At 36.9% G+C, this 23,450-nt stretch overlaps 1 protein-coding gene across 1 annotated transcript in view; it reads right to left on the bottom strand.

Annotated features, from left to right (window-relative positions):
• The window catches only part of LOC150107210 (coiled-coil domain-containing protein 149), a 182,645-nt gene extending 165,916 nt beyond the window's left edge, over nucleotides 1-16,729 (bottom strand). The window contains exon 1 of the mRNA XM_090391693.1: nucleotides 16,537-16,729. Coding sequence (XP_090247819.1) covers nucleotides 16,537-16,665 — 129 coding nt within the window. The 5' untranslated portion in view covers nucleotides 16,666-16,729. The remainder of the gene's footprint in view (nucleotides 1-16,536) is intronic.
• Nucleotides 16,730-23,450: the final 6,721 nt, after the last annotated feature.

Below are 23,450 nucleotides of genomic sequence, written 5' to 3'. Positions count from 1 at the left end.
AGGCCCAGATAACTGACAGAGTGGTTAACCAGTCTGTTGAAAAATGTTTATATAATCAAGAGATTACTGTACATTCAAGGTCTGCTGAATATTTAATTGTAATCAGGTTTGAGCTGAGCTCCCACACTGAAAAGACTCATGTTTATCAGCAAGAAAAAACATTCCCCCAGCATCTGAACTGTAGATGAAAAAGCCTAGATAATGGTGCTGGCCTGGTTAGCTGAGCAGTTAGCATATCCACTCTTCAGCCAAAAGGCTGGAGGTTTGGATCCCACTGTGAGCACGGATGTTTGTGATTGTCTGCGAAAATACTAGAGGTGGTGGTGGGCGGTAGATGGCATTGGAGTAGATGATAGTAGTTGTGATTTGTTGTAGTTGATGGATTGAGTGGTGGAGACAGAGAGCTATAGAGTAGGTGCCCTCCCTCGATGAGTCTTTAAACTCCCTGGAGGGATCACGTAATAATAATAATAATATTTCTTCAAGTGCCCTAGAGTCTTCAGCACAAAGGAATCCATAAATTATTGAATGTTGACTGCATCAACAGTCTCTGGGAAAATATTCTAAGATCATGTACAAGATGCTATAATCACAGTTAAGATTTTTTAAGGAATGGAAGAATATAAGTAACTGACATTGAGCTAACATTAACAAAACAGATGTAATATTACTATAAACAGCTTTCATTGAAATTTTTACTGTGCTTTTGGCAATGAAACATAAGCATTATGAAATATGACTATTATGAGACAGTTAAATCATGAATAAAAGAAACAATAACAAATTAAATATGCATTACAAGCTGAAGCTATTTGAAACAAGATTATTATTTGAGAAATTCAGGCAAAGATCTTGGAAATGTGGGGGGGGGGGGGTTCTGCTCATGCTGGGACAATTTAAGTGCTTCAGGGGAATCTTTAGTTTCTTGGAGTAAAATAAAATTATTGCGAACTGCTTTAGTTTTTAAATTTATCCTACATTAATCGCATAGTCTGACTCATGCAAATTATAAGCCTAGCTAGTAGAACTTTACCCAAATTGAAAGTTTGTTTACAATATCAGGTATTACAGATGGTCCTGGATATTATAGAATACAAACCAGTAAGAGTGAACAAAGAAAAAGAGGTGAATGGCACATTACTTGGACAGTACCAGAGAGTGATACACAGTGGTCTGATCTCATACAGAATGGGCATGACTAGATTTCCAGGAGATCAATTTTGGACCTGCTTTATTTACTCATCATACTAACAGCACAGCAAATGGCATGTTGGAAGTTGTACAGTTGTTTGCAGATGCTACAAAAATTAAAAGTGATAAAAGGCAAGTATGCTATTATGATAAGATGTAATTATGTAAAGATATCACATCGAATAATGACAGTGATGCAGAAGACCGTGACGTGCAGAAATAAAGAGACTATGATGTCACTATATAAGGCCTTAATCAGGCCTCATATGGATTACTGTACACAGCTGGTCACTGGGTTTTCATGGTGGTGATGAGGATATATTAAAAAAGGTCCAGAGAAGATTTACAAAGGTGGAGAATAGTCTTGGGAATGTGGAGGACAGGTTGAGAGAATGTAAATTGCAAAGCCTTGTGTATAGGAGGAGAGGGGGGGGGGGGGATATTATTATTATTATTATTATTATTATGGGCAACTCCAGGGAGTCCTTAGACTCATCGAGGGAGGCCCTAAATCATGTTCATCACAACTATTCGACATTCACACAGTATCTATCATACCTTGCCTTAAACTCATTCACTGTCACAGCACCCACCACAGACTCTGGCAGCCCATTCCACTCATTCACCACTCTAAAAGTAAAGAACCCAGCTCTTTACTTTTAGATTAACACCCTTACTAACCATAATCTTGCCCAGCTTCCATGGATGTCCCCCAGTCCTCCCACAACCAGCCCTGTTCTCAAAAATATCTTCTGAATTAATTTTATAGAAACCCTTCAGTAATTTGAATGTCTCAATCATATCTCCCCTCCTCTGCCTATCAACCAATCTCTGCAACCCACAAATCCTCAACCTGTTCTCATAAGGTTCATTCCACAGACCTGCTATCATCTTGGTCACTCGCCTCTGGATCCTTTCAACCTCCTCCCCATCAAGAAGAAACCTAGGTGACCAAATCTGGGCACAGTAGTCGAGATGGGGACCTATCAAGGCTCAATACAGAGGAACAATAACATGCTTGTCTCTGCTCGTCAACGTATTCTTCAGCAACCAAGTGATTTGATGAGCTGATTTGGCCACTTTTGCAATGCGCCCCCTAAATTTCAACTCCTTATCCACCAACACTCCTAAATCTCTTGCCTCATCAATTTCCTGGAGTACAGTTCCACCAATGTAGTAAACTGCTGCTAATCTTTTCACCCCAAAATGTATAACCTTGCATTTTGCCACATTAAATTGACATGCATTCTCCTTAGTCCAGACCTCCAATCTATCCAAATCATCCTGCAAAATTTTGACATCATCTGCATTCACTACTGCCCTACCCCCAACTTTGCATCATCCACGAACAAATGAACTATAATAAATTTAGTTTAATCCTTTATCCCAGTGAGAGCAAACAAAGTTTGCATCTGAAAATATCTTCAGGACTGAATATGGTGTTTACTATCTTACCTGGGTAAGTAGTACAACACCAGGCAACTCGTAGCAAAGGTGGAGCAAGCTACCAACACTCCTATCCCAGTATCTCCCATATTGCAAAACACATCTCCTTGCGGATATGTATAATGTTATGCATTAAGGGATTGGCCACTACCCAGACTAGTTTCGACCTTTATCGAGGTCTCTTCAGTGGGAGCCAGGCCCAGAGTTGGAGATACTAGGCAGAAGCAGTAGCAAGGTCATCTTTACCTATAGGAGTTGCCAAAAGGTTTGCCACCTTTTTTTTTTTTTTTTTAAATTTGGATTTAGAGAAAGATGTTGAAAGTTTATTTTTCACTAGGTTAGACTATTCCTCTCAGATCCTTTCCTATATCATTAATGAACAAATTAAACAACAGTGGTCCAAGAACAGATCCTTGTGGCACACCACTGGTCACAGCCCATCTTTTGGACTCTACTCCTGAATAAACCACTCTCTGATATCTCTCCGTCAACCACCCTCCTATCCATCTCACCAACCCTACATCCATCCCCATATGCTGCATTTTACTGATTAGAATTCCATGTGGTATCCTGTCAAAGGCCTTAGCAAGGTCCAGTAGAATCACTGTAAACCCATTACCCTTATTCAGTTCAGCCGTCACTGTGTTATAATAAGTGAGCAAGTTACTGAGTCATGACCTACCTTTCACAAAACCATGCTGTCCCCGATACAGTATCCCATTTTCATCTGTCCAATCTTGTATTTTCCTCTTGACTATTTTCTCCAAGACCTTGATAACGATTCTTGTTATGCTGAGTGGCCGGTAATTTTCAACAGCAGCCTTGGAACCACCTTTATGCAGCGGAACTATTTTCCCCTCTTTCCACCCCTTGGGACTGACCCAGATCCGAGGCTCAAATTAAACAAAATGGTCAAGGGCACTGACAATTCTTTAGTCGCATCGCATACAACACGAGCTGGTATACCATCCAATCCCACAGATGTATTGACATTGAGGTTCTGTAATAGACTATTTACCTCTACTTCATTTATCACAATTCCAGTATAAGCTGTTGGTTCTTCCATTCCTGCAGTGTCACCACCTGGATGATATACTCTTGCAAAGTGCTCGCTCAGTAATTCCACTATATCGACTGATTTGGTTACCTCCCTACCCTCAGCATTTTTTAAAATCATTCTGCCATGATCATTTTTCCTTTTACTTGCAACATATCTAAAAAACTGTTTGGAATTCTCTTTAGCCTGCATGACCAATTTTCTTTCATAATCCACTTTTGCTTTTCTTACCACCCTTGTTACCTTTCAGGCCTGAGCATTATACTGCTCTGCACCTGCTGGTCACTTTTCTCCTTAAATTCCCTCCACAACTGTTTCTTTTTTTTTTTTTTCAGCTCAAGCTTAATAGTGTTATTCATCCATTTAACCCCTACTTGATTTATTATTCGGACTCTTGGTATACAGTCAACCATTGCCTCCTGCAAACACTTCTTAACCACCTCCCATGCACTATCAACATCCAGCCCTTGCAGTTTTATATGCCATGGCACTCAGCCAAGCACACTCCTAAGCTTGTCATACTTACCAGCCCGGTAATTCCACATGTATCCTGTCTTAATTGTAAATTCCACTCTTTTTAGCCACCTTCCAAGTCATGACCTTATGATCACTCTCACCAATTGGTGGCAACATGGTCATATTCATTATAGTCAAATTCTCAGATGCGATTACTAGGTCAAGCACTTTCTGCCCCCTAGTATTTTCCATTACATGCTGTCGCAGATAGTTGTCCCTTAATAACCGCATAAAATCCAATTCCTTCCTCCCATGTGCCCTCTCCTCCTTCCAGTCAATGTTACCATAATTGAAATCACCCATAATAATTACCCTCCTTCTAGTCATTTCTTCTATTTGCCTATGCATACTATCCCCACCATCTATTCTATCACCTGGTCTATAGCAGCACCCAATTGTATATTTTGTTCTGCTAGCCTCTATCTCACACCAAATAGCCTCAAATGTGATCTTTTCTCTATCCTGCAGTTCAACTTCTATACTCCTTGGCTGCAACTCATCAGCTATCATCAATAACACCCCCCCCCTTTTTATTCTCCTCCATGTCACTCCTGAACACACTATACCCATCACATTCAATCCCACTAGCTTTATCATCTTCTGTCAGCCATGTTTCACTAATACCAACAACCTGTGGCCTGGAAGTGTCAACCAAGGCCAAAAACTCCTCCTCCTCCTTGTTCCTAATACTCCTGGCATTAGTGTACATGAATTGCAGAAGCCCGTTAGTCCCATCCCTACTTTGATGCCTTATGCTAACTATCCCATTCTGATTTGTTATCCTTCGTACTCGCTCGGGCATATTTTACTCATTCATACACTCAACTGCCTCCCTAAAGTCTGCATATCTACTTCCCCCCCTTAATAAATCTAGTTTCCCTGAGTCTGTACATCCACTTCCACTTCATTCATCAACACTTTTTCAAGCTTCCATACACGAAATCCATTCAAATGTAAACCATCCATCTTATATAAATCCTTTCACCCATCAAACTCACTCCACACATCCACAAATTCCACACCACTCTCCATGTATAACTCACACATAAAGTCATTGGCAATTATGGCCCTCCTTCTAAACACTTCACTGTCATACCATGGCAAAATACTCACCATCCTAACTCTCTCACTCTTCTCTTTTGCTACCTCAAGTAATTCCCTCACATCCTCTATCATTTCCATTTTGTCTTCTTTCAAATCATTTGTTCCTGCCACGACTATCATTTATTTCACCCTCTGTTTTTGCGCTCTAATAGACTCCACACATCCAAAAATTCCACACCACTCTCCATGCATAACTCACGCATAAAGTCATTGGAAATTATGGCCCTCCTTCTAAACACTTCACTGTCATACGTCCTTTATGTTCGTACCCGGTTGGTGATTGAGAGACATAAGCTAATAAGGGGTTGTTATCAGGTTGACATGGAAGAGATTTTTCATAGAATGGGAGAGGGGAGGTAGAACAAGAGGTCATCGCTGGAAACTATATAAGGAAGATGTGAACAGAGGAATGTCTTGGCATGGAGAGCAGTTAGTGAGTAGAATGCATTGCCTGATGTGTTGTGAATGTAGACAGTAGAATCAGTTTAAAGTATGGTTGGATGAGCATTGTGTGCCTCCCATGATGAGTCTCTTCCATGGAGGTCAGATGTTAATAATAATAATAATAATTATTATTATTATTATTATTATCTGAATTATTAATAATAATAATTCAAATTACTCATCATCATCATCAAATTCCTGCCATGTACCCTCAAGGGGTGTACAGGATATGACAGTACTACATGAAAAAATTACATCATTACTAACTTCCTATCTACAATTTTCCTCCAAATCAGTCTGTTACTTGTCAAGACTCCAACATTATCAGATCTTATATTTCTATCGTCTAAGGCACTTTGTACCGTATCAATCCACCTATATCTTGGTCTTCCTCTGGGTCGTTTTCCTGCCAACCTGGCAGAGAACACTTGTTTTGCTAATCTTTCCTCTCCCATTCTATTTAAGTGACCATACCATCTGAGATTAGCTCTGCTAACGCATTCCTGGATGCTGACAATGTCAAGTTCTTTCCTAATATCCTCATTTTTAATATGATATTGCCATTGATGCCATCTGTTCACGCCTCTAATCTTTCTCAGGACTCTCATATCTGTGGTCTCTAGTCTTTGGTCAAGTGTTTTACTTCTGACCCAGCTCTCAGATCCATAAGTTAAAATTGGTTTGAACACAGTCTTGTATACAGCTAATTTAGTGTTCCGACTAATTTCTTTCTTATTCCATATGAATTTATTCAATTGACTTCCCACGATACCAGCTTTGCTGATTCTGTTGTCTATTTCTATATTTAGTTTACCATCTTCAGTAAAAATTGTGCCTAAGTAGCTGAAATGTTTTACTTGTTCCACAGGTTTTCCATTCACAACACAGTTGACATTTTCAATGATTCTGCCTATTTTCATTGTCTTTGTCTTTTTATTGCTGACCTTCATACCATATCTATTACAACAGCTATTCAATTTAGTCAGAGAATCTTGCAGACTTGTAGCGGATTTATTTAGAAGTATAACATCATCCGCATAAAGCAAAGAGCTGACATTAATCTCCAATTTTGATATCAGGTTTAATACCACATTCCTTCATAATGTGATCCATATAGATAATGAATAACAGAGGGGATAACGTACATCCTTGTCTCACACCAGATTTAACATTAAACCATCTTCCTGTACTTCCTTCAATTCTAACTGCAGACTCACAACTCAAATAAAGACTAAGTATTGCTTGATATAATGCCCCATTGACACCATATAACTGCAGCGTATTGAATAGCTTCTCTCTTGGCACCTTGTCATATGCCTTTTCCAAATCGACAAAACTTAAATACAGATCTTTGTTATATTCCCATGCTTTCTCGACTATTTGTCGTAAAGTGAAGATCTGATCCTGACAGCCTCTATTTGGCCTGAATCCAGCTTGTTCTTCACCAAGCTTTTCTTCCACAATTCTTCTCAACCGTTTCTCAAGTATACTTGCATAGATCTTGCCAGGAACACTCAGTAGGGAAATACCTCTGTAATTCTCACATTCAGTTTTATTTCCCTTTTTATATATGGGTACTATGAGAGCTCTACTCCAATCATCGGGAATTCATCCCTCTGTCCAGGCTTTCTGAACTATGCAGTGCAGCCACTGTAAGACTCTTATACCACCATACTTCAGCATTTCTGGTCGAATATCATCTACTCCTGCTGCCTTTCCACATTTCAAGCCTTTGATGGCTTTTTCTACTTCAAGTATGGATATGTATTCCTGACTGCATGCCTGGTCAGTGTTTTTTATCACTGTGCTGTCATCACTGCTTGTTTCATTTAGCAGTTTTTCAAAGTAATTACTCCATACTTCAAGGATATCTTTTTCTCCTGTTTTCATTTCACCTTTATCATCTCTAATTCCTTTTACAGCACTCTTTCCTCCATTCCTAAGCTTCTTCAACAACCTCCAGAATATTTTGCCACCTTCTTGATATTTATTTTCTATATTCTTGCCAAAGTCCTCCCATGACTTTTGTTTAGCTAGTTTTACACACTGTTTAGCTTTCTTACATTTGTCTCTGTATTCTGTAAGAGTAAAAGCTGACTTATTTGCCAGGAACTTTTGATATGCTTTCTTCTTTTCCTTCACTGCCTCTTTAACTTCCTGTGTCCACCAGGGAGTTCTGATTTTTTTATCTTTGCACACAACCTCACCACATGCCTCTCTGGCAGAATCAATCAATGTTTCCTTTAGAGTTTGCCACTGAATCTCCAAGGTTTGATTCCTGTTCTCAAACTCTTTCATTTTCTTTTCAATAATATTTCTGTATTTTAGTCTACAGTTTACATCTGAGAGCTGCTCAACTTTTATTCGCTTTAAAACTTTCTTACATGTTATTCTTTTCAATATGAAATTCAATTTTATCCTGCTCAAGACTAAATAGTGATCACTTCCAATTTCAAATCCTCTGTACACTCTGGTGTCCTGCACCAGGGAGAAAACATCACTATCAACAATAACATAGTCAATGAGACTTTTCTTATTCCTAGCCTCTTCTCTCCATGTGAATTTGTGCACATTTTTATGTTGGAACATGGTGTTAGTAATAACCAGTCCATGTCCTGAGCAGAAATCCAACAGATATTTGCCATTATTATTAGCTTTGCTCTTTTCTCCAAATTTTCCCAAAATATTTTTGTATGTCTCACAATCATTTCCTACTCTACTATTTAGATCCCCAACAAGGACCAACTTTTCCTTTTTCATTGTGTCAGTTGCTTTTTCTAAAGCCTCAAAAAATTCCTCCACTTCTACCTTAGTAGAACCTTCTGTGGGACCATAGGCACAAATAAGTCTCATTGTCCAGTTCCCCATTCTCATATTTGCCCACATTACTCTACTTGAGACTGACTGCCATTCAAGAAGATTAGCCTCGTATTTTGTGTTGAATACTATGGCTACTCCTTCTAAATCATGATCTCTGAAATGGGAATACAACTTTATCTATGCCAAAAAATAAAAAGTCAATATTCTTAACGACTCTATATTATTTTGTTATGTTAATTTCTTGCAAGTCAATATTCTGCAAATTATGATTTTTAAATAGCTTTTTTGTCCATTATTGCTATTATATAAATAACTGACAATTTTGTGACTTCAACTGTAGCTAATCGTTACAAAAAACATTGTTAATATTGTGAATGTTTAGCAGTTATGAATGCAAAGAACATAAGGAAAGAGCATGTAGATAGGATTTTAATACTTTCTTAGTGTTAGGATTCAATTCAATTCATAAGTACTGGATGGACAACACACAATTTGCCTCTGAAATGAAAATAGAAATTCTTTACTAATTTCAATGTGCTGAACACGAAATTTACAACGAAATCTGTCGATTGGCTCTTGTAGAGAGACTCGGTCTGCATTGCATACATCGGTATCATTTGACAACGTTGTATTTCAATCTCCTGATTGCAACATATTGCATCAGCCAATCATACACAACACCCCAGATGCTGTTGCATCATTAGCTGATGCAATGCAGTTGAGTCATGACATCACGGTCGTAAGATGATGCAATCATCAGTACAAAGTGAAGTCTCATAGGGTGAACAAGTATTTGTGCAATGCTTATGATGTAAGATTAAATGTGAGTGTATCCCATTTAATCCTACGTCATAAGTATTACACAAGTGATTCCTGCAATGTAAACTAGCAGCAGTGATGTCTTGTACTTGTGTTAATAGTGCAAATAACTTTTGTTACATTTGCAAGGAAGTGATGTTTGCAAGTCAGAAAAAGGCCATCACTCCATTAATGAAAAAGGCGTATCAGCTTTATTTTGGATGTATGATCAGGGACCAAGACAAGGTCTGGGCCTCACACACATACTGTGGTATATGTGCTAGAAATCTTCAGAAGTGACTGATAGGCAGTAAAGTGTCATATCCATTTGCTGTTCCTATGGTTTGGGGGGAAGCCAAGCAATCATGCAAATGAATGCTACTTCTGCATGGTACCCATGTTTTGGGATGCATCATGAGGAAAAAGAAGTGGACAATAGTGTACCTGAATATACCATCTGCTCACTGATCAGTTCTGCATGGCAAAGAACTTCCCATTCCCAAACCTCCAAAAGAATTTTCCATCGATTCAGAGGATGAAGGCGAACTGATGTCAGGTTCTCCTGAGCCTTCCCCATCTAATGATTTATATGTCAGTCACAGTGCATCATCTGCACCACACATTCTCACACAAGAACTGAACAATCTTGTTTGCAATCTAGAGCTGTCCAAGGCCAAAGCGAAGTTACTGGGATCAAGACTTCTACAATGGAGTCTTTTCAAGGAAAATACCCGAGTGACTTCATTTCACACTTGTCATGAGCAGTTTGCACCTTACTTCTGAAAGAAAGATGATCTTGTGTTCTACTATGATGAAGATGGCCTGATGAAGCCATTAGAATCAAACAGGACCTGCATGAATGGGGACTATTCATAGACTCGTTGAAATTAAGTCTGAAGGTGGTGTTGCTGCATAATGGAAACAAGTTTTCATCCGTTCCAGTCAGACATGCTGTGTACATGAAAGAAACCTACAACAATCTAAAACAGCTGATGGACTGTCATCAATACAGCAATGGCTGGCATCTCTTTGGTAACTTGAAGGTAGTGTCTGTGTTGATAGGTCTGCAGCTGGGAAATACAAAGTACTGCTGTTTTTTGTGTTAATGGGACAGCCGAGTAAGGACTTTGCACTATGTAGAGATACTGGCCTGCAAGGAAATCTCTGAAGGTCAGAGAGAAGAATGTACAACACCTACACATTAAACTGGGAGGTGTAAAAAACTTCATAAAAGCCATGAACAGGATTGGATCAGCTTTCAAGTAACTGACTAACAAATTCCCTTGACTCAGCAAAGCGAAAATATTAAAGAGGGAGTTTTTGTGGGTCCTCAGATCTGAGAGCTCTTCATTGACAAAATGTTCAATAACTTGCTACAGGGTGATTAGAAAAAAAGCTTGGGATGCATTTCGTCTTGTGTCAACTAACTTCCTTAGAAATGTCAGGGCAGAAAACTACAAGGAACTGGTTGAGGACTTGTTGTCTCTATATCACGAACTTGGCTGCAATATGTCCATAAAAATACACTGCTTTATTCCCACTTGGATTTTTTCCCATGACAACTGCAGCATGATTGCTGATGCAGCATTAGTGATCAGCACGGTGAACATTTCCATTAGGAAATTGCAACAACAGTATCGTTTGCAATTTCCATTAGGAAATTACAAATGATACTGGGGAAAGTGATCCACTTCCATGTTGGCTGACTACTGCTGGATGCTCGCTAGAGATGATCCTGAGCAGCTATACAAGTGACAGGCAAAGCAACGACAGACATAGAAGTGGACATTTACCAGTATATGTGATAAGTATGTATTACTCTATTATACAATAAACTATTGCAGATCTCTAACAAACTGTAGCCAATTTTGCATTTTCATTGTCATATTCATGTTCAGCACCTCAAAATCTATAAAAAATAACTAGATTGATCTGGAGTGGGGGGCATGATTTTTGTAAAATTTTCTTGTCCAGTGTTATTAGCATTTTATCAAAATTTTCAATTTCTTTCAATTATCATTCCATTATTTTTTTTTTTTTACTTTGTTCAGCTCTTAATCATCCATCTTCAAGTTTAAATGTTTAAATTACCTAACCTTCCATAGTGCAATGGGAAGAATGATGGAAGATTGTGTGCGACCTTTGATGGAAGACCTAAGTTCAATTCTCATTGTGTTCAATGGAATCTTGATCATGAAGTGATTACCTGGGTGGTTGCCAGCAATGTAAGGACTTCTGTAAGGAAAGGATATATGTGGAACTATAAGACTGGTGATTATGAGAAGCTCAGGAGACAGCTTGCAGGTGTAGCATGGAATAAGGAGTTGGCTGGAAAGGAAGTTAATGCTGCTTGGATGATATTCAAGAACAATCTAGTAGAAGCAATGTCTAAATGTATTTCAAGGGTCAGAAGGTTAAATAAGGCAGGTGTGAAATGAATGAAGAGATTAAGCATGCGATACAGAAGAAAAGGCATTATGGAGGCAACATAAAAGGAGTGGTAATAATCAATTCCATGAGGATTACAAACAACAGGCAAGGAGGATAACTTCATTGGTAAAGGTAGCAAAAGTGAAGTATGAACAGCAGATAGCTAATGAAGCCAAAAAGAATACTAGGGAGTTATTTTGATATGTAGCTAGCAAAAAAAAAAAAAAAAAAAATTATAGAAGAATCACAATGATTGGAGAAAATGATATAAGAACAACTGCTGCAGAAGATATAGTTGAGATATTTAATGAGCAGTTCATAAAGGTCTTTCATCCTTGTGAATGTGACATAATGGAAAGTTTGAGAGCAGTGATAATGAGGAGGCTGTAGGTGATGATGATGAGAATGAAAGTGAGCAAGAGGATTGGAAAGACTGGTGAGAACAGGATCCAGAAATGGGTTGAAAACAATGGTATTATCTTTGATGAACAGCATGGATTGCTTAATGGCAGTCATGTTTTAGTAATCTACTTACTTATTACAATAACATGATGACTTCATTGGACAAAGGAGATGGATACACAGTAGTATACTTTGATTTTGCAAAGCCATTTGATAGATTACTACATGATAAGTTGATAGTCAAATCAGAGTTGAAAAAAAAAAGGTTGTGTATGGGGTGGAACATTAAGGGAGAGGAAAGTCACTAGTGGTGAACCTCAGGGGTCTGTTTTCAGGACATTACCATTTAATCTATATGTTAATAATATTAGAGAAGATGGGGATATTCAGTTTGCAGATGATGCAAAGTTGAAATGAAATATGAGGAATAGAGGCAGTTGTTCTGGCCTTACAAGAAGACTTGAATAGATTGAGTGAATGGGCATGGGGATACCAGTTCAATGTTGCAAAATGTAAGATTTTAAAATTTGGGAAACAAAGATGGGATGTAGAATTTATGCTTGGTAGGTATATATTGTTGAAAGCAGAGGAAAGAAAAGATCCTGGGGATAGTGGTGGATAAGAATCTAAAATTTAGAGGACACATTGCCAAAATTGTGAAGATAACGCAACGAATTCTGGGAATGATGTGGAGAATACTGACTTATAGAAGTAAGGAGATTCATGTTCCATTGTATACGGCCTTGATTAGGTCACATATGGGCTACTACTGTGCACAGATTTGGTTACCTGGTTTTCAAAAAGACGAAGAGATGTTGGAAAAGGTCCAGAGGCAACTGACTAAGGTAGTTTCTGATCTCTGGAATGTTGAATATGAGGAAAGGTTGAGAAGATGCAATTTACAGAGTCTAGTGGATATGAGGAAGAAGGGTGATATGATAGAAATGTACAAGTTAGTAAGGGGTTGTTATAGGATCAATGTTGAAGAGATTTTTCATAAAATGGTGGGAGATCAGGAGAAAATAAAAGGTCATCCCTAGAAGTTGTATAAGGACAGTGTGAACAAGGGATTGAGAAGCAGGTTTTTTGCATGCAGAGTTGTAAATGATTGAAATGCTTTACCTGTGAGTGTGGTGTCTGCAGAGAATGTTAATGTATTTAAGGCAATGCATGATGAGCTGTGTGTATGACAAAGGGACCTTGTAGATGAGTCTTTGACTCATTGGGTTCTTGGGATAATGACAATCACCTAAGATAAGTTTCTAAATTTTTTTCTTTTTTAATATCTTTATTTTTAATACTGCCTGCCATTTCTGCTATTGGCAAATGCTCTTAGTTTTCCTGTATGTTTCAATATGTTTATTTTTAACTGTCCTGCATTTCTGCTATTAGTAAATAAAATTAAATTATAAAAATTATGAATTCATCAACAATTTTCATTCTTTGGCAAATAGTTTTTAGTCTAACTTTCAGATTCATATTTTAAAAGTGGACTGCAAGATCATTTTGTATAATGTGATTCATTTAAACTATCTGTTATTCTAAACTGAAAAAAAAAGAAACAAAATGTATTAGTTGTTCAATCAGTTCACTGAAAATTTAAACTGCATTTATTTTCCACTTTTAATACTATTTTCAAAATCTAGTTTTTATATATGAAAACATATATTAAATAAATTTTATGCAATATATTACTGAGTTATTTAATTTGGGTAACAGGTTAGACTTGCAGCAGATTTAAAAAAATTACATCTGACTTCATTCATTACAATGCAGTTGATTTGGATTAATCAGAATTAAGTAAGAGTGCTGGGAAGAGTGACAGTAAATGAAGGGTGATATAGAGATTCTACATGATAATTTAAATAGACTGTTAATATGTGCCAAGATAAATGTCTGCCAGTTTAATGTGACCAAGTGTAAACATAATTTGATGGAAATGAACTGCAGGACACTGATGAGGCCAAGGATCTGGGGGTGATTGTGGACAGGAAATTGAAAGTATATTACAAAGGTATATTAGAGGGTATATTACAAAGTTAGCCAAAACAGCACATCAAATTATATGGTTGTTAAAGAACACACTATCAAGCATGGATGGGGAGGTTATTGTTTCCCTTTATTATTATTCCTCTTTATATGGCTTTAATAAGGTCACAACCTGAACTCACTATGTGCAGATCTGGTCACCTGGATCCTGTGGAAATGAAGAAGTGGTGAAGATCCAGAGGTGAATGACAAAAGATTGTGGCAGGTATATGGAATGCTCCCTATGAAAAGAGATTGACGGTTTGTCTGCTTCAAAATCTAGCTGATAGGCAAAAAGGAGGAAATGTAATAGAAGCATATATTATTTAAGTGGTTTTATAAAACTGACACCAAAGACTTGTTCAGTACATGACAGGAAAGGAGGATCACCAAAGAAATTTGTATAAGAGTGTTATTAGCATGGGTGTTGGGACTAGACTTTTTGTTTGTAGGGTGGTGAATGGGTTGCCAAGAGATAGTTGTGAGTGCTTCGTCAGCAAATGAATTTAAGGAGAGGTATGATTATGGCTAGTACATCAATAATTGATCTCTTGAAATGAGTCTTCTGACTCCATGGAGATACCTATATTATAATAATAATAAGTATGATTCAGGAAAAACAATTAGAAGAAGAGTCTTAAAAAAAATTCTGTGTAAGAGGCAAGCAGACTGATCAAGATTTCCACATTCCATGGTGGTGAGTTTAACAGATCTTCATAAGCACACAAACGAAACTGAAATCTCTTGTTGTGATGAGGAAGATGACTTTTTTTCCTTGTGTTAGCATACCCTTACATGAAGAGTTGTGCAATCTATAGCAGATCAGTATTATGTAAGGACAAGACAAGAAAAAAATTAATCTAGTGATGTTCATTGGATAGCTGAAGAGTGTAATAAGTACACAGAGAGAGGACTATTCAATAAATGGACAGCAGCTGCTTATACTTGTTTACAGTCCTGGGAGAAAGAAGTGGAAATGGTGGTCAACTTTAGTTGTGTGTGTGGATTCTTCATGCACAAATCAAGAAAATGAGCAGAAACTTTCTTAAAATGCAGTCTTTCAAATGAAATTTTCTGTGTAGTTTGCACCATGGCACTAATCTGTTATAAGTTAACAGATTTTCATAGGTTTGATCACCTATATTCTCATAAATTCCATTATGGGAATGTAGGTATTTCTACATTCTCATAATAGAATTTATGAGAATATAAGCAATTTTTCATTAATTAATTAAATCAACTTTAAAATCTATATTTACTTTATATTATAAAAATATACATAATTACCACATTCTATTTTGTATTTCATATAAATTATTGTATATCTTAAAATATTATTAAGTGATTCCACAGAGTCTATCATAAACAACACACAAATTATGAAAGTCTATGCTTTACGCATAATGTTGCATGTCTATCAGATTGCTAGCATATGTTTATTACAGACAATAATGCTTTAAAGATTTAAGAGAAAAGTATAAAAAGAAATGACAAATTTAAAAATTAAATCTATATTGATATTGGTCATATTTCTTTTGTTCAGATCATATTTCAAAAAGCTAAATAAGTAAGGGAACCCTGGCTTTACTAAAATTATTTGGGATTTGATCTCATACCTTAAACATATACATGCTTACATTACTTTCTGGATTTTTTTTTTTTTCATGCACTATTTTATCTATAGTCACTTTATTTAATAATTTTTAATGTAATTTCTACACAGAATCCCCTTTCTACCATTTCAAAGTTTGTCAGTAACTGCCATAACAATAAAATGAAATTCGTTTTTAATATAAAAATTTATTTAAAAAATAGATAAGCAAAAAAAATATATATATTAAATTAAAAATACACCTTTGTTGCATGTTCAAACTACATACATCATGTTTTTCAATTAAATATATTTGATATAAAATAAAATCACACAAATATAATTTCGTTCAGAAAGAAATATAAACAAAACTTTTTGTTGTTGCGAATGCTAATTTGGGGAAAGAACATATTGATATTAATGTTCATATTCATATTTAATACAAAGACAATCATCACTCTCCCACCATTTATCATACAAATATGACAGGAAGAGAGGTGCATGGAATTCTAATAATAGACTGAATCATTTAATTCTTAATGTATTACATCTAGATATAAAGCATCGAGAGTAGATTTAATTGGTTGAAAAGAACCGCAATGATGTAAAAGAAGTAAATATCGGTCAACCTGTTGAATTTGAGTGCTTACTGATGCCATATTTTTGGATATATAACATTGTAAATATCAGTTTAAAAAGTTGGAATTACCTCTCCTAGTAACGCCTGATAATCCCCTTCTAGTTTCTGCAATTTTGTAACCATGGCAGCAAATAAAATAAGAAATGAGATATTACAATTTAGCCAAAGCAGTTTGAACCCCCCAAACACCCTGTACATGAAGTGATACTTGATCGCAGCGATGTTTTCTTTTTTTGCATTTTTTATTGCTGTAATGAATTATTTATTGAAATTTGTTATATCCCCGATTTACTCTTCACGAAATCATGCCTATTAATACACAACGATTCTATTACGAATAAAATTAACTACACTCCCATCTACTGCTCGTACTACAACAACATGCATAAACAGCAGTAGCAGGTCGCTGTATTGAGGAAATATCCCTTCACTTGGTTCAGAATTCCCCTTCGAGGTCCAAATATATCCTATCAAAATTATCTGATGTTCAATTCATTCTACTCCTTCACTAAAATTTATTTCATTCTTTTAAAAAACGAAAACAATAATTTCGGATTAAATAATCACATTCTGATAGCTGTATCGTCTACAGGAATAATTTCATTATATGTAGTACATGCCAAAAAAAAAAGGGGGAAAAAAAGATGGTCTCTGGTGGGGGGAGAATTAGTGCTCAATTAAGAAAAATAAAACTTTCAAACTTGCGAATTCATGGCATTGAAAATAGAGTTTCTGCTTTTGTAGTGCTCGTGCCTCGCAGACAAGAATCATCACTACTTCAAAAGAGTTATCAGTTCAGTACCTTAATCAAATGTACTACTAAAAGATGAATACATTTGGCTCTTCGGCAGATTGGTTTGAATCACGGCCAAAGCAGCGAAGGATATTAGACCAATATATTATCTGTTAACAGTATTCATTCTGGCTGGTCTGTCTTATCAGGATGGAAAAACCAGTAGATTGGCTAACTCTGAAAAATCCTTATAAAAGTTTCTCGCATTCTAAATGGGACTCGAACCTAGGTCTTCCAAACGGAGATGTTGCGCGGTTCTCTCATCTTGGGCAGAATTCGTCGTCTTTTTAAGTAGTGTAATATATGATTCTCATGTCAAGAGTATGTTCTAGTAGGCTCGCTGTACTTTTGAATGCAAACATTCTTTTGCTGCATGGCTATAAAGGAACGAAGATTTATAATTCTTTGTACCATTCAAGAATAAAAGGCGTTAGCGGATATTTTTTAAGTAGTAGTGAGAAATAAAATAGTAGTGCCATGATTTAAGGTCTACCTGGAAAAGAAGTCTTAGCAGAAGTTTCCACTATCTGTATAGAATGACAGAAACTTCAGCAGAGAATATTTATGTTGAATATAATATCATCATCGAGTGTCACAAAATATTCGGATATTTTGATGAAGATATATCAATTTTCTTACACATTCTTTTAATACCCTCTTTGTGTTTTTTCCATATCTTCTTTTTAGATGGCCTTACTTAATAATGCTGCATTTGACACTTGCTCAGTACAGCAGCATAACCATTTTCTGAGCTTTCTAGCGTTGAAAATTAATAAATCCGCTAATGCGGATTTATTAATTCTCGCCTGCTCTCGTTGACGAGTGTCAACGAGAGTAGGCGAGGCTATTCATTAGAAATTTGGGGAAGCCAACCTCCACCCCTTAACCAATCATGATAGCTGGTGCAAGACTAATAATGATTTTTAACTGGCATCCTGAAATGGAGTATGATAGACAACTTCCCTCCTTGTCCCTGACCTTATATTGTATAATTATAATGTACATATGTATTATTCCCTTCAGCCCTGTGGCTGGTGGGCAGTAATGTTCTACAATACCAGGAAGATGATTATGAAGCAAGGTGGTTTCCCGTACATACACACACACACACACACACACACACACACACACACACACATATATATATATACTGTATATATGTAGCCATGTGTGTTTTCACGAGACCGATCTGCCTGTTTTGAGAGATGAAAATCCCGAGTTACCAGGAGCCCAGTTAACTCACCTTTAGCCGAAAGAGACCAGATCTGCCTCACGTCATGGACGGGTTTCGAACCCAGGTCTTTTCATCCAAAGGGCTTCATCTATACCTACTGAGCTACGGAGGCTCCATAATCATAATATAGAACTATATATTATATTTTATAATTATATATTGCCTGAAATAGTGTGAAGTCTATGGTCCATTTTCTTGAGTGGAGATGAAAAATCCGAGTTTCCTACTTGACCTTTAAAAACCTACTTGACCTCTCCAGAGATCGATTTCGGGAACCGATCGAAGAAAGGTTTGATCATAATTGAACCTGGAAAAAGTTCCTCTAGATAGGGATTAGAATCGAACTTTGAATGAATCGAACTTTAATAAAATTTTTAAAGTAGCTTTTATTAACTTCTGTGCACTATTGCCTGAAGAAATTTTACTCTTTTATAATGTTCCTAAAGTTTATTATAACCAATGATTTCCAAATATAGCACATTCCTCCTTGAAGAGATTTTCGCAATCTGGCGAACTCAGACCAGGATAGTATATATAGATGGAAAAGAAAATATGACACACACAGTATCATATACTGTGTGTGTATTTCAGAAATTTCTGAAAGCCATCACTGGAAGTTCACATTAGCTATGCAATGTTCTATTATTATAGGTAGGGTTAGATAGGGCTAAAACGGCCTTGCCTACTTCCTATATGGGAATAAAAAGGCATTAGCTGATTATTATTCATCTCATCTTCCTTATACCCTCTTTTACCTTGCGGTGTCGAGGGTCCATTGATCATCGTACCTCACTCCGTTTACAAGATAAGGTGGTCAGCCTTATGCCCCGGTGTATCCTATGGCCTGTAGTGTTGAGTTCTCAATGCCAGTTTGCCTGCATTATGGGATGAAAAACCCCAGAATAAACTGGAGAAAAAAACCTGCTGTCCACGCCAATGACTGGCTAACTTGGCTATGGCTGAAGAAGATCCTTCAGCTCCTCACGTCACCGACGGGAATCGAACCTAGGATACTCCTTCTCCAGGCATATGGTTGCGAAGTGCATAGCCACTAGGCTAACCGCGCGGACCTGATTATTATTATTATTATTATTATTATTATTATTATTCACATAATTGATACGCAGTCAAAACAAGATTTAAACAAGATTTAAACTGGTGACATAGAACAATTGAGATTCTACCCAAGAATCTAAGAATAGTCTGTCAGGTAGCGTCGTAACATATGGACCAAGTAATGCTGTTTTTTGTAGATCACATGAAGTCACTTTGTTAATATATTGCTGTAAATAGTTGGATAGCTTCTTTGAAATTGCGCCAAGTGCACCAATAACTATTGCGATAACTTTAGTGTTTTAAGCCACAGCCTGCCTACTTCGATTGCCAGATTTCGATATTTAGTCATTTTTTCCAGTTCTTTGTTGTTAATGTTGTTATCACTGGGTACTGCGATATCGATAATCCAAACCTGTCGATGTTCTATAATTGTGATGTCAGGTCTATTGTGTTTTAAATGCCGATCAGTTTGTATTCGAAACTCCCAGAGAATTTTTGCTGTTTCGTTTTCCGATACTGTCTCTATTTTATACTGCCAGATGTAGGAAGTTATCAGATGTGGGAAGCATTGTTATTATTATTATTATAATTATTATTATTATTATTATTATTATTTACATGACACCTCCAAGGAGTCTAGGGGAGGAGGATACACGCCTCCACTACAACTCATCCTCTCCCTTATTTAATCGTCCAAATACACGACACTACTACAATCACACTATACCATCTACTGCCCACCACCAGCAATGTTTTTTTTTTTTGTAATTTTTCCCTTAAATTCATCGATTATCATTTCGTCTGTCGGCAAAACAGGTAGTGTGTTATGCTAGCCATTGTCTATCTTCCAGAGCAAAAATCTACAAGTAAGACATTAATTAATTACCATACTTCCCTTTTTCGATCATATCCCAATCACTACAGAATGTAGTAGTAAATCTCACACATTGGTCTAAATGAAGTGTGATCAAAGTCTACAGAGGAATAAGAAATTCCATATACTTGATAGTTTGTATCTTGCTCATTATTTTCTTCACCTTCATGAGTTCACTCCTACTGATATAGAATCTAACAAACCATCACTTTAAATAAGCAAGATGCAGAACTTTCACTTATATCAATGAACTGGTATCCATTCTTAGCTACATGTGCAAAACCAGTTATTCAAATTACTCCCTCTCTCTCTCTCTCTCTCAAGATACACAGTAGAGCAGATCTTTATTATTTTATTATATATCTCACGTTAAATGCCTGTGTAGCTCAGTAGGTATGACGCTTGCGTCCTCTGCACTAGACCACCCAAAGGTAGGCTAAAGTTCAAGTCTAGTCGCCGAATGGAGGAACTTTTCTAAGCCTTTATTCGACCCGTGCCAGAGATCGGTTAACTCGGGGACAGGTCGAAGAAAAGGCTTAGGCTGGTTTTTTCAGGGAGAAAAAAACCGGCAAGCAGGTTTTTTTCTCGCTGAAACTTGGGTTTTCGTCCCATAAACTCAAGAAAATCGACCGTAGAATACATATTATTTCAGACAGTAACATATCCTGTTAGGATTAGGTATCAACAGATGGCAGTACTTGTTTGTCCATCTATTCATCGATGACGCCTATAATTAGTGATAGAAATGGGCCAGCTATCTCTGATTGGCTACTGGTGGAGTTTGAACTGCCCAGTCAGTCTCCAAAAGCTAGATAGGGTCTAAAGGCCTTCCCCCCCCCCCCTAAAAGGGAATAAAAGACTTTATCAAAGCGTTTCTCAATCTTTCTAAGGCCAAGGAGCAGTAAAATGCTGAAAACAATCCTACAGACCACTAAGTTACAGAGTCGTAGCTGGGGAGGGGGGGGGATCCGTCCTGGGTTCACACTTTTTTGGCGCTTAAGAAATTTTGCCTTAATATCTATGAAACAGCAACTGAGTGATGAAAAAAACTTCGACAATGTCATCGACGATTTTGCGAACAGAAAAGCAAGAAAAATAACATTTTAGAATGTTGGAATTAAAGTTTTACTTCAAAAATAAACATAGTGTTTTTAATTTATTTCCCTAAACGTCATTTTGACTTTTCGTAATTTTTTTAAAAACCTAAGTAGGAATTACCAACATTTCGGAAAAACTGTGCCATTTATAACATAAATCTAAAAGCATGTTTTGAATACATATGGAAACATCATTCATTAAATTGCAAGTAAACGATTAAAAGTGTATCATCATTGAGCAATGTAGCTCAGCGGATGTGGTATTTGCACACCACGGCGCTTGGCCGCACGAAGGAAGACTTGGTTTCGAGTTTAGTCGGCGACTAGAGGAAATTTTTCTAAGCCTTTTTTCGACCGATTCCCGAGTTAGTCGATCTCTGGCACGGGCAAGCGGGTTTTTCGTCCCGTAAACTCAAGAAAATCGACCGTAGAACTCACATTATTTTAGACATTAAAATATATTGTGTTAGGGTTAGGGACCACGAGATGGCGGCACATTTGAGCCGTCTCTCTTCACTGTGTACCACTTAATTAGTGAAAGCCTTGGGCCATCTATCTCTGATTGGTACCAGTGGAGAGATTAAACTGCCCAGTCAGTCTCCAAAAGTTAGATAGGACTAAATGGCTTCACCTACTCCCCGTATACGGGAATAAAAAGGCGTTAGCTCAGCTGAAATAAATAATATGATATAATTATGTTACTACTTACTTTTAATGAGATGGTTGAGCTCCTCGGCCCTTGCAGAGTTGCTGGATATCTGTCTCAATATTGTTCAAATTCAGTCAAAGATCGGCACACACACACACGAAGACGATTGCTGTATTTTGTTTTTATTTGAAGGAGAGATTAAAATCTTTTCTCACAAAGATAGGTTGTAGAGAAGTGCATGACGATTTTCAATGCTTCTTCAGATAATTCGGGAAATTTACTTATTGAAGGCGAGATCCAAAATCGACCCAAACCAAGATCACGGAATTGCATTTTATGTCCACTGTCACTTGAAAGCTCAACTGTTCTTTTTTCGATAACGAAAGGTCGTTCTCAGATTGCAATCCTGAAATAAATCGTGAACACACAGAAATTTCTTATAAAGGTTTTTCGGAAAATATGTTTAAAAATTCCGTTTCAGATTTTTGAGATGGGCACAAACCCTTTCCAGAAACTCAGAATCAACAAAAATATCATTTTCCACTAAAAAGAATTCCAGTGTTGGAAATGGTGCAAATTGTCTGTCTTTTACATAATCAATCCATAAAACCATTTTTTTCTCGAATGCCTTTATTTTGTCGTAGGAGTCAAGAACAGTTAAAGAATTTCCCTGAAGGGAGAGATTTAGTTCATTTAATTTCGAAAAAATGTCTGAAAGATAGGATAGTGTTGATATCCATGCTTCGTCAACAAAGAGTGATGCAAAATCAGAATTACGTTCATTTACAAATAATAAAACTTCGTGCCTTAATTGAAATAACCTTGTTAGTATTTTGCCCCTGGAAATCCAGCGAATTTCGGAATTAAGTAAAAGTTGTATATATTCACTCCCCATTTCATCGCAGAATACTGAATACAACCTTTTATTTAATGGTCGAGCTTTAATAAAATTAACTAGCTTTACAGCGTTATATAGCACAGTTTTAAATTCTGGTGGCATTCCTTTGGAGGCTAACGCTTCCCTATATATGAAACAATGTACCCAATTCATATCCGGAGCTACTTCCTTAACCATAGAAACAACCCCACTATGCCTGCCTATACGGGCGCGAGCTCCATCCGAACAGAAGCCTATACATTTTCCCCCCCTGTGGATCCCTTTGTGTATTATGTAATTATTGAGAGTGTGAAATATTTCTTCTCCAGTTGTTTGGGATGGCAAAGTTCTACAAAACAGAATATCATCATGAATGTTGTTATCATGCGCATATCTTACGTAG

This window comes from Typopeltis vanoorti, chromosome 4, assembly GCF_054136105.1.
Source record: "Typopeltis vanoorti isolate ZY-2024b chromosome 4, IOZ_Tvanoo_1.0, whole genome shotgun sequence".
NCBI classification, from domain to species: domain Eukaryota; kingdom Metazoa; phylum Arthropoda; class Arachnida; order Uropygi; family Thelyphonidae; genus Typopeltis; species Typopeltis vanoorti.
This window is presented reverse-complemented; position numbering and strand designations above follow the sequence as displayed.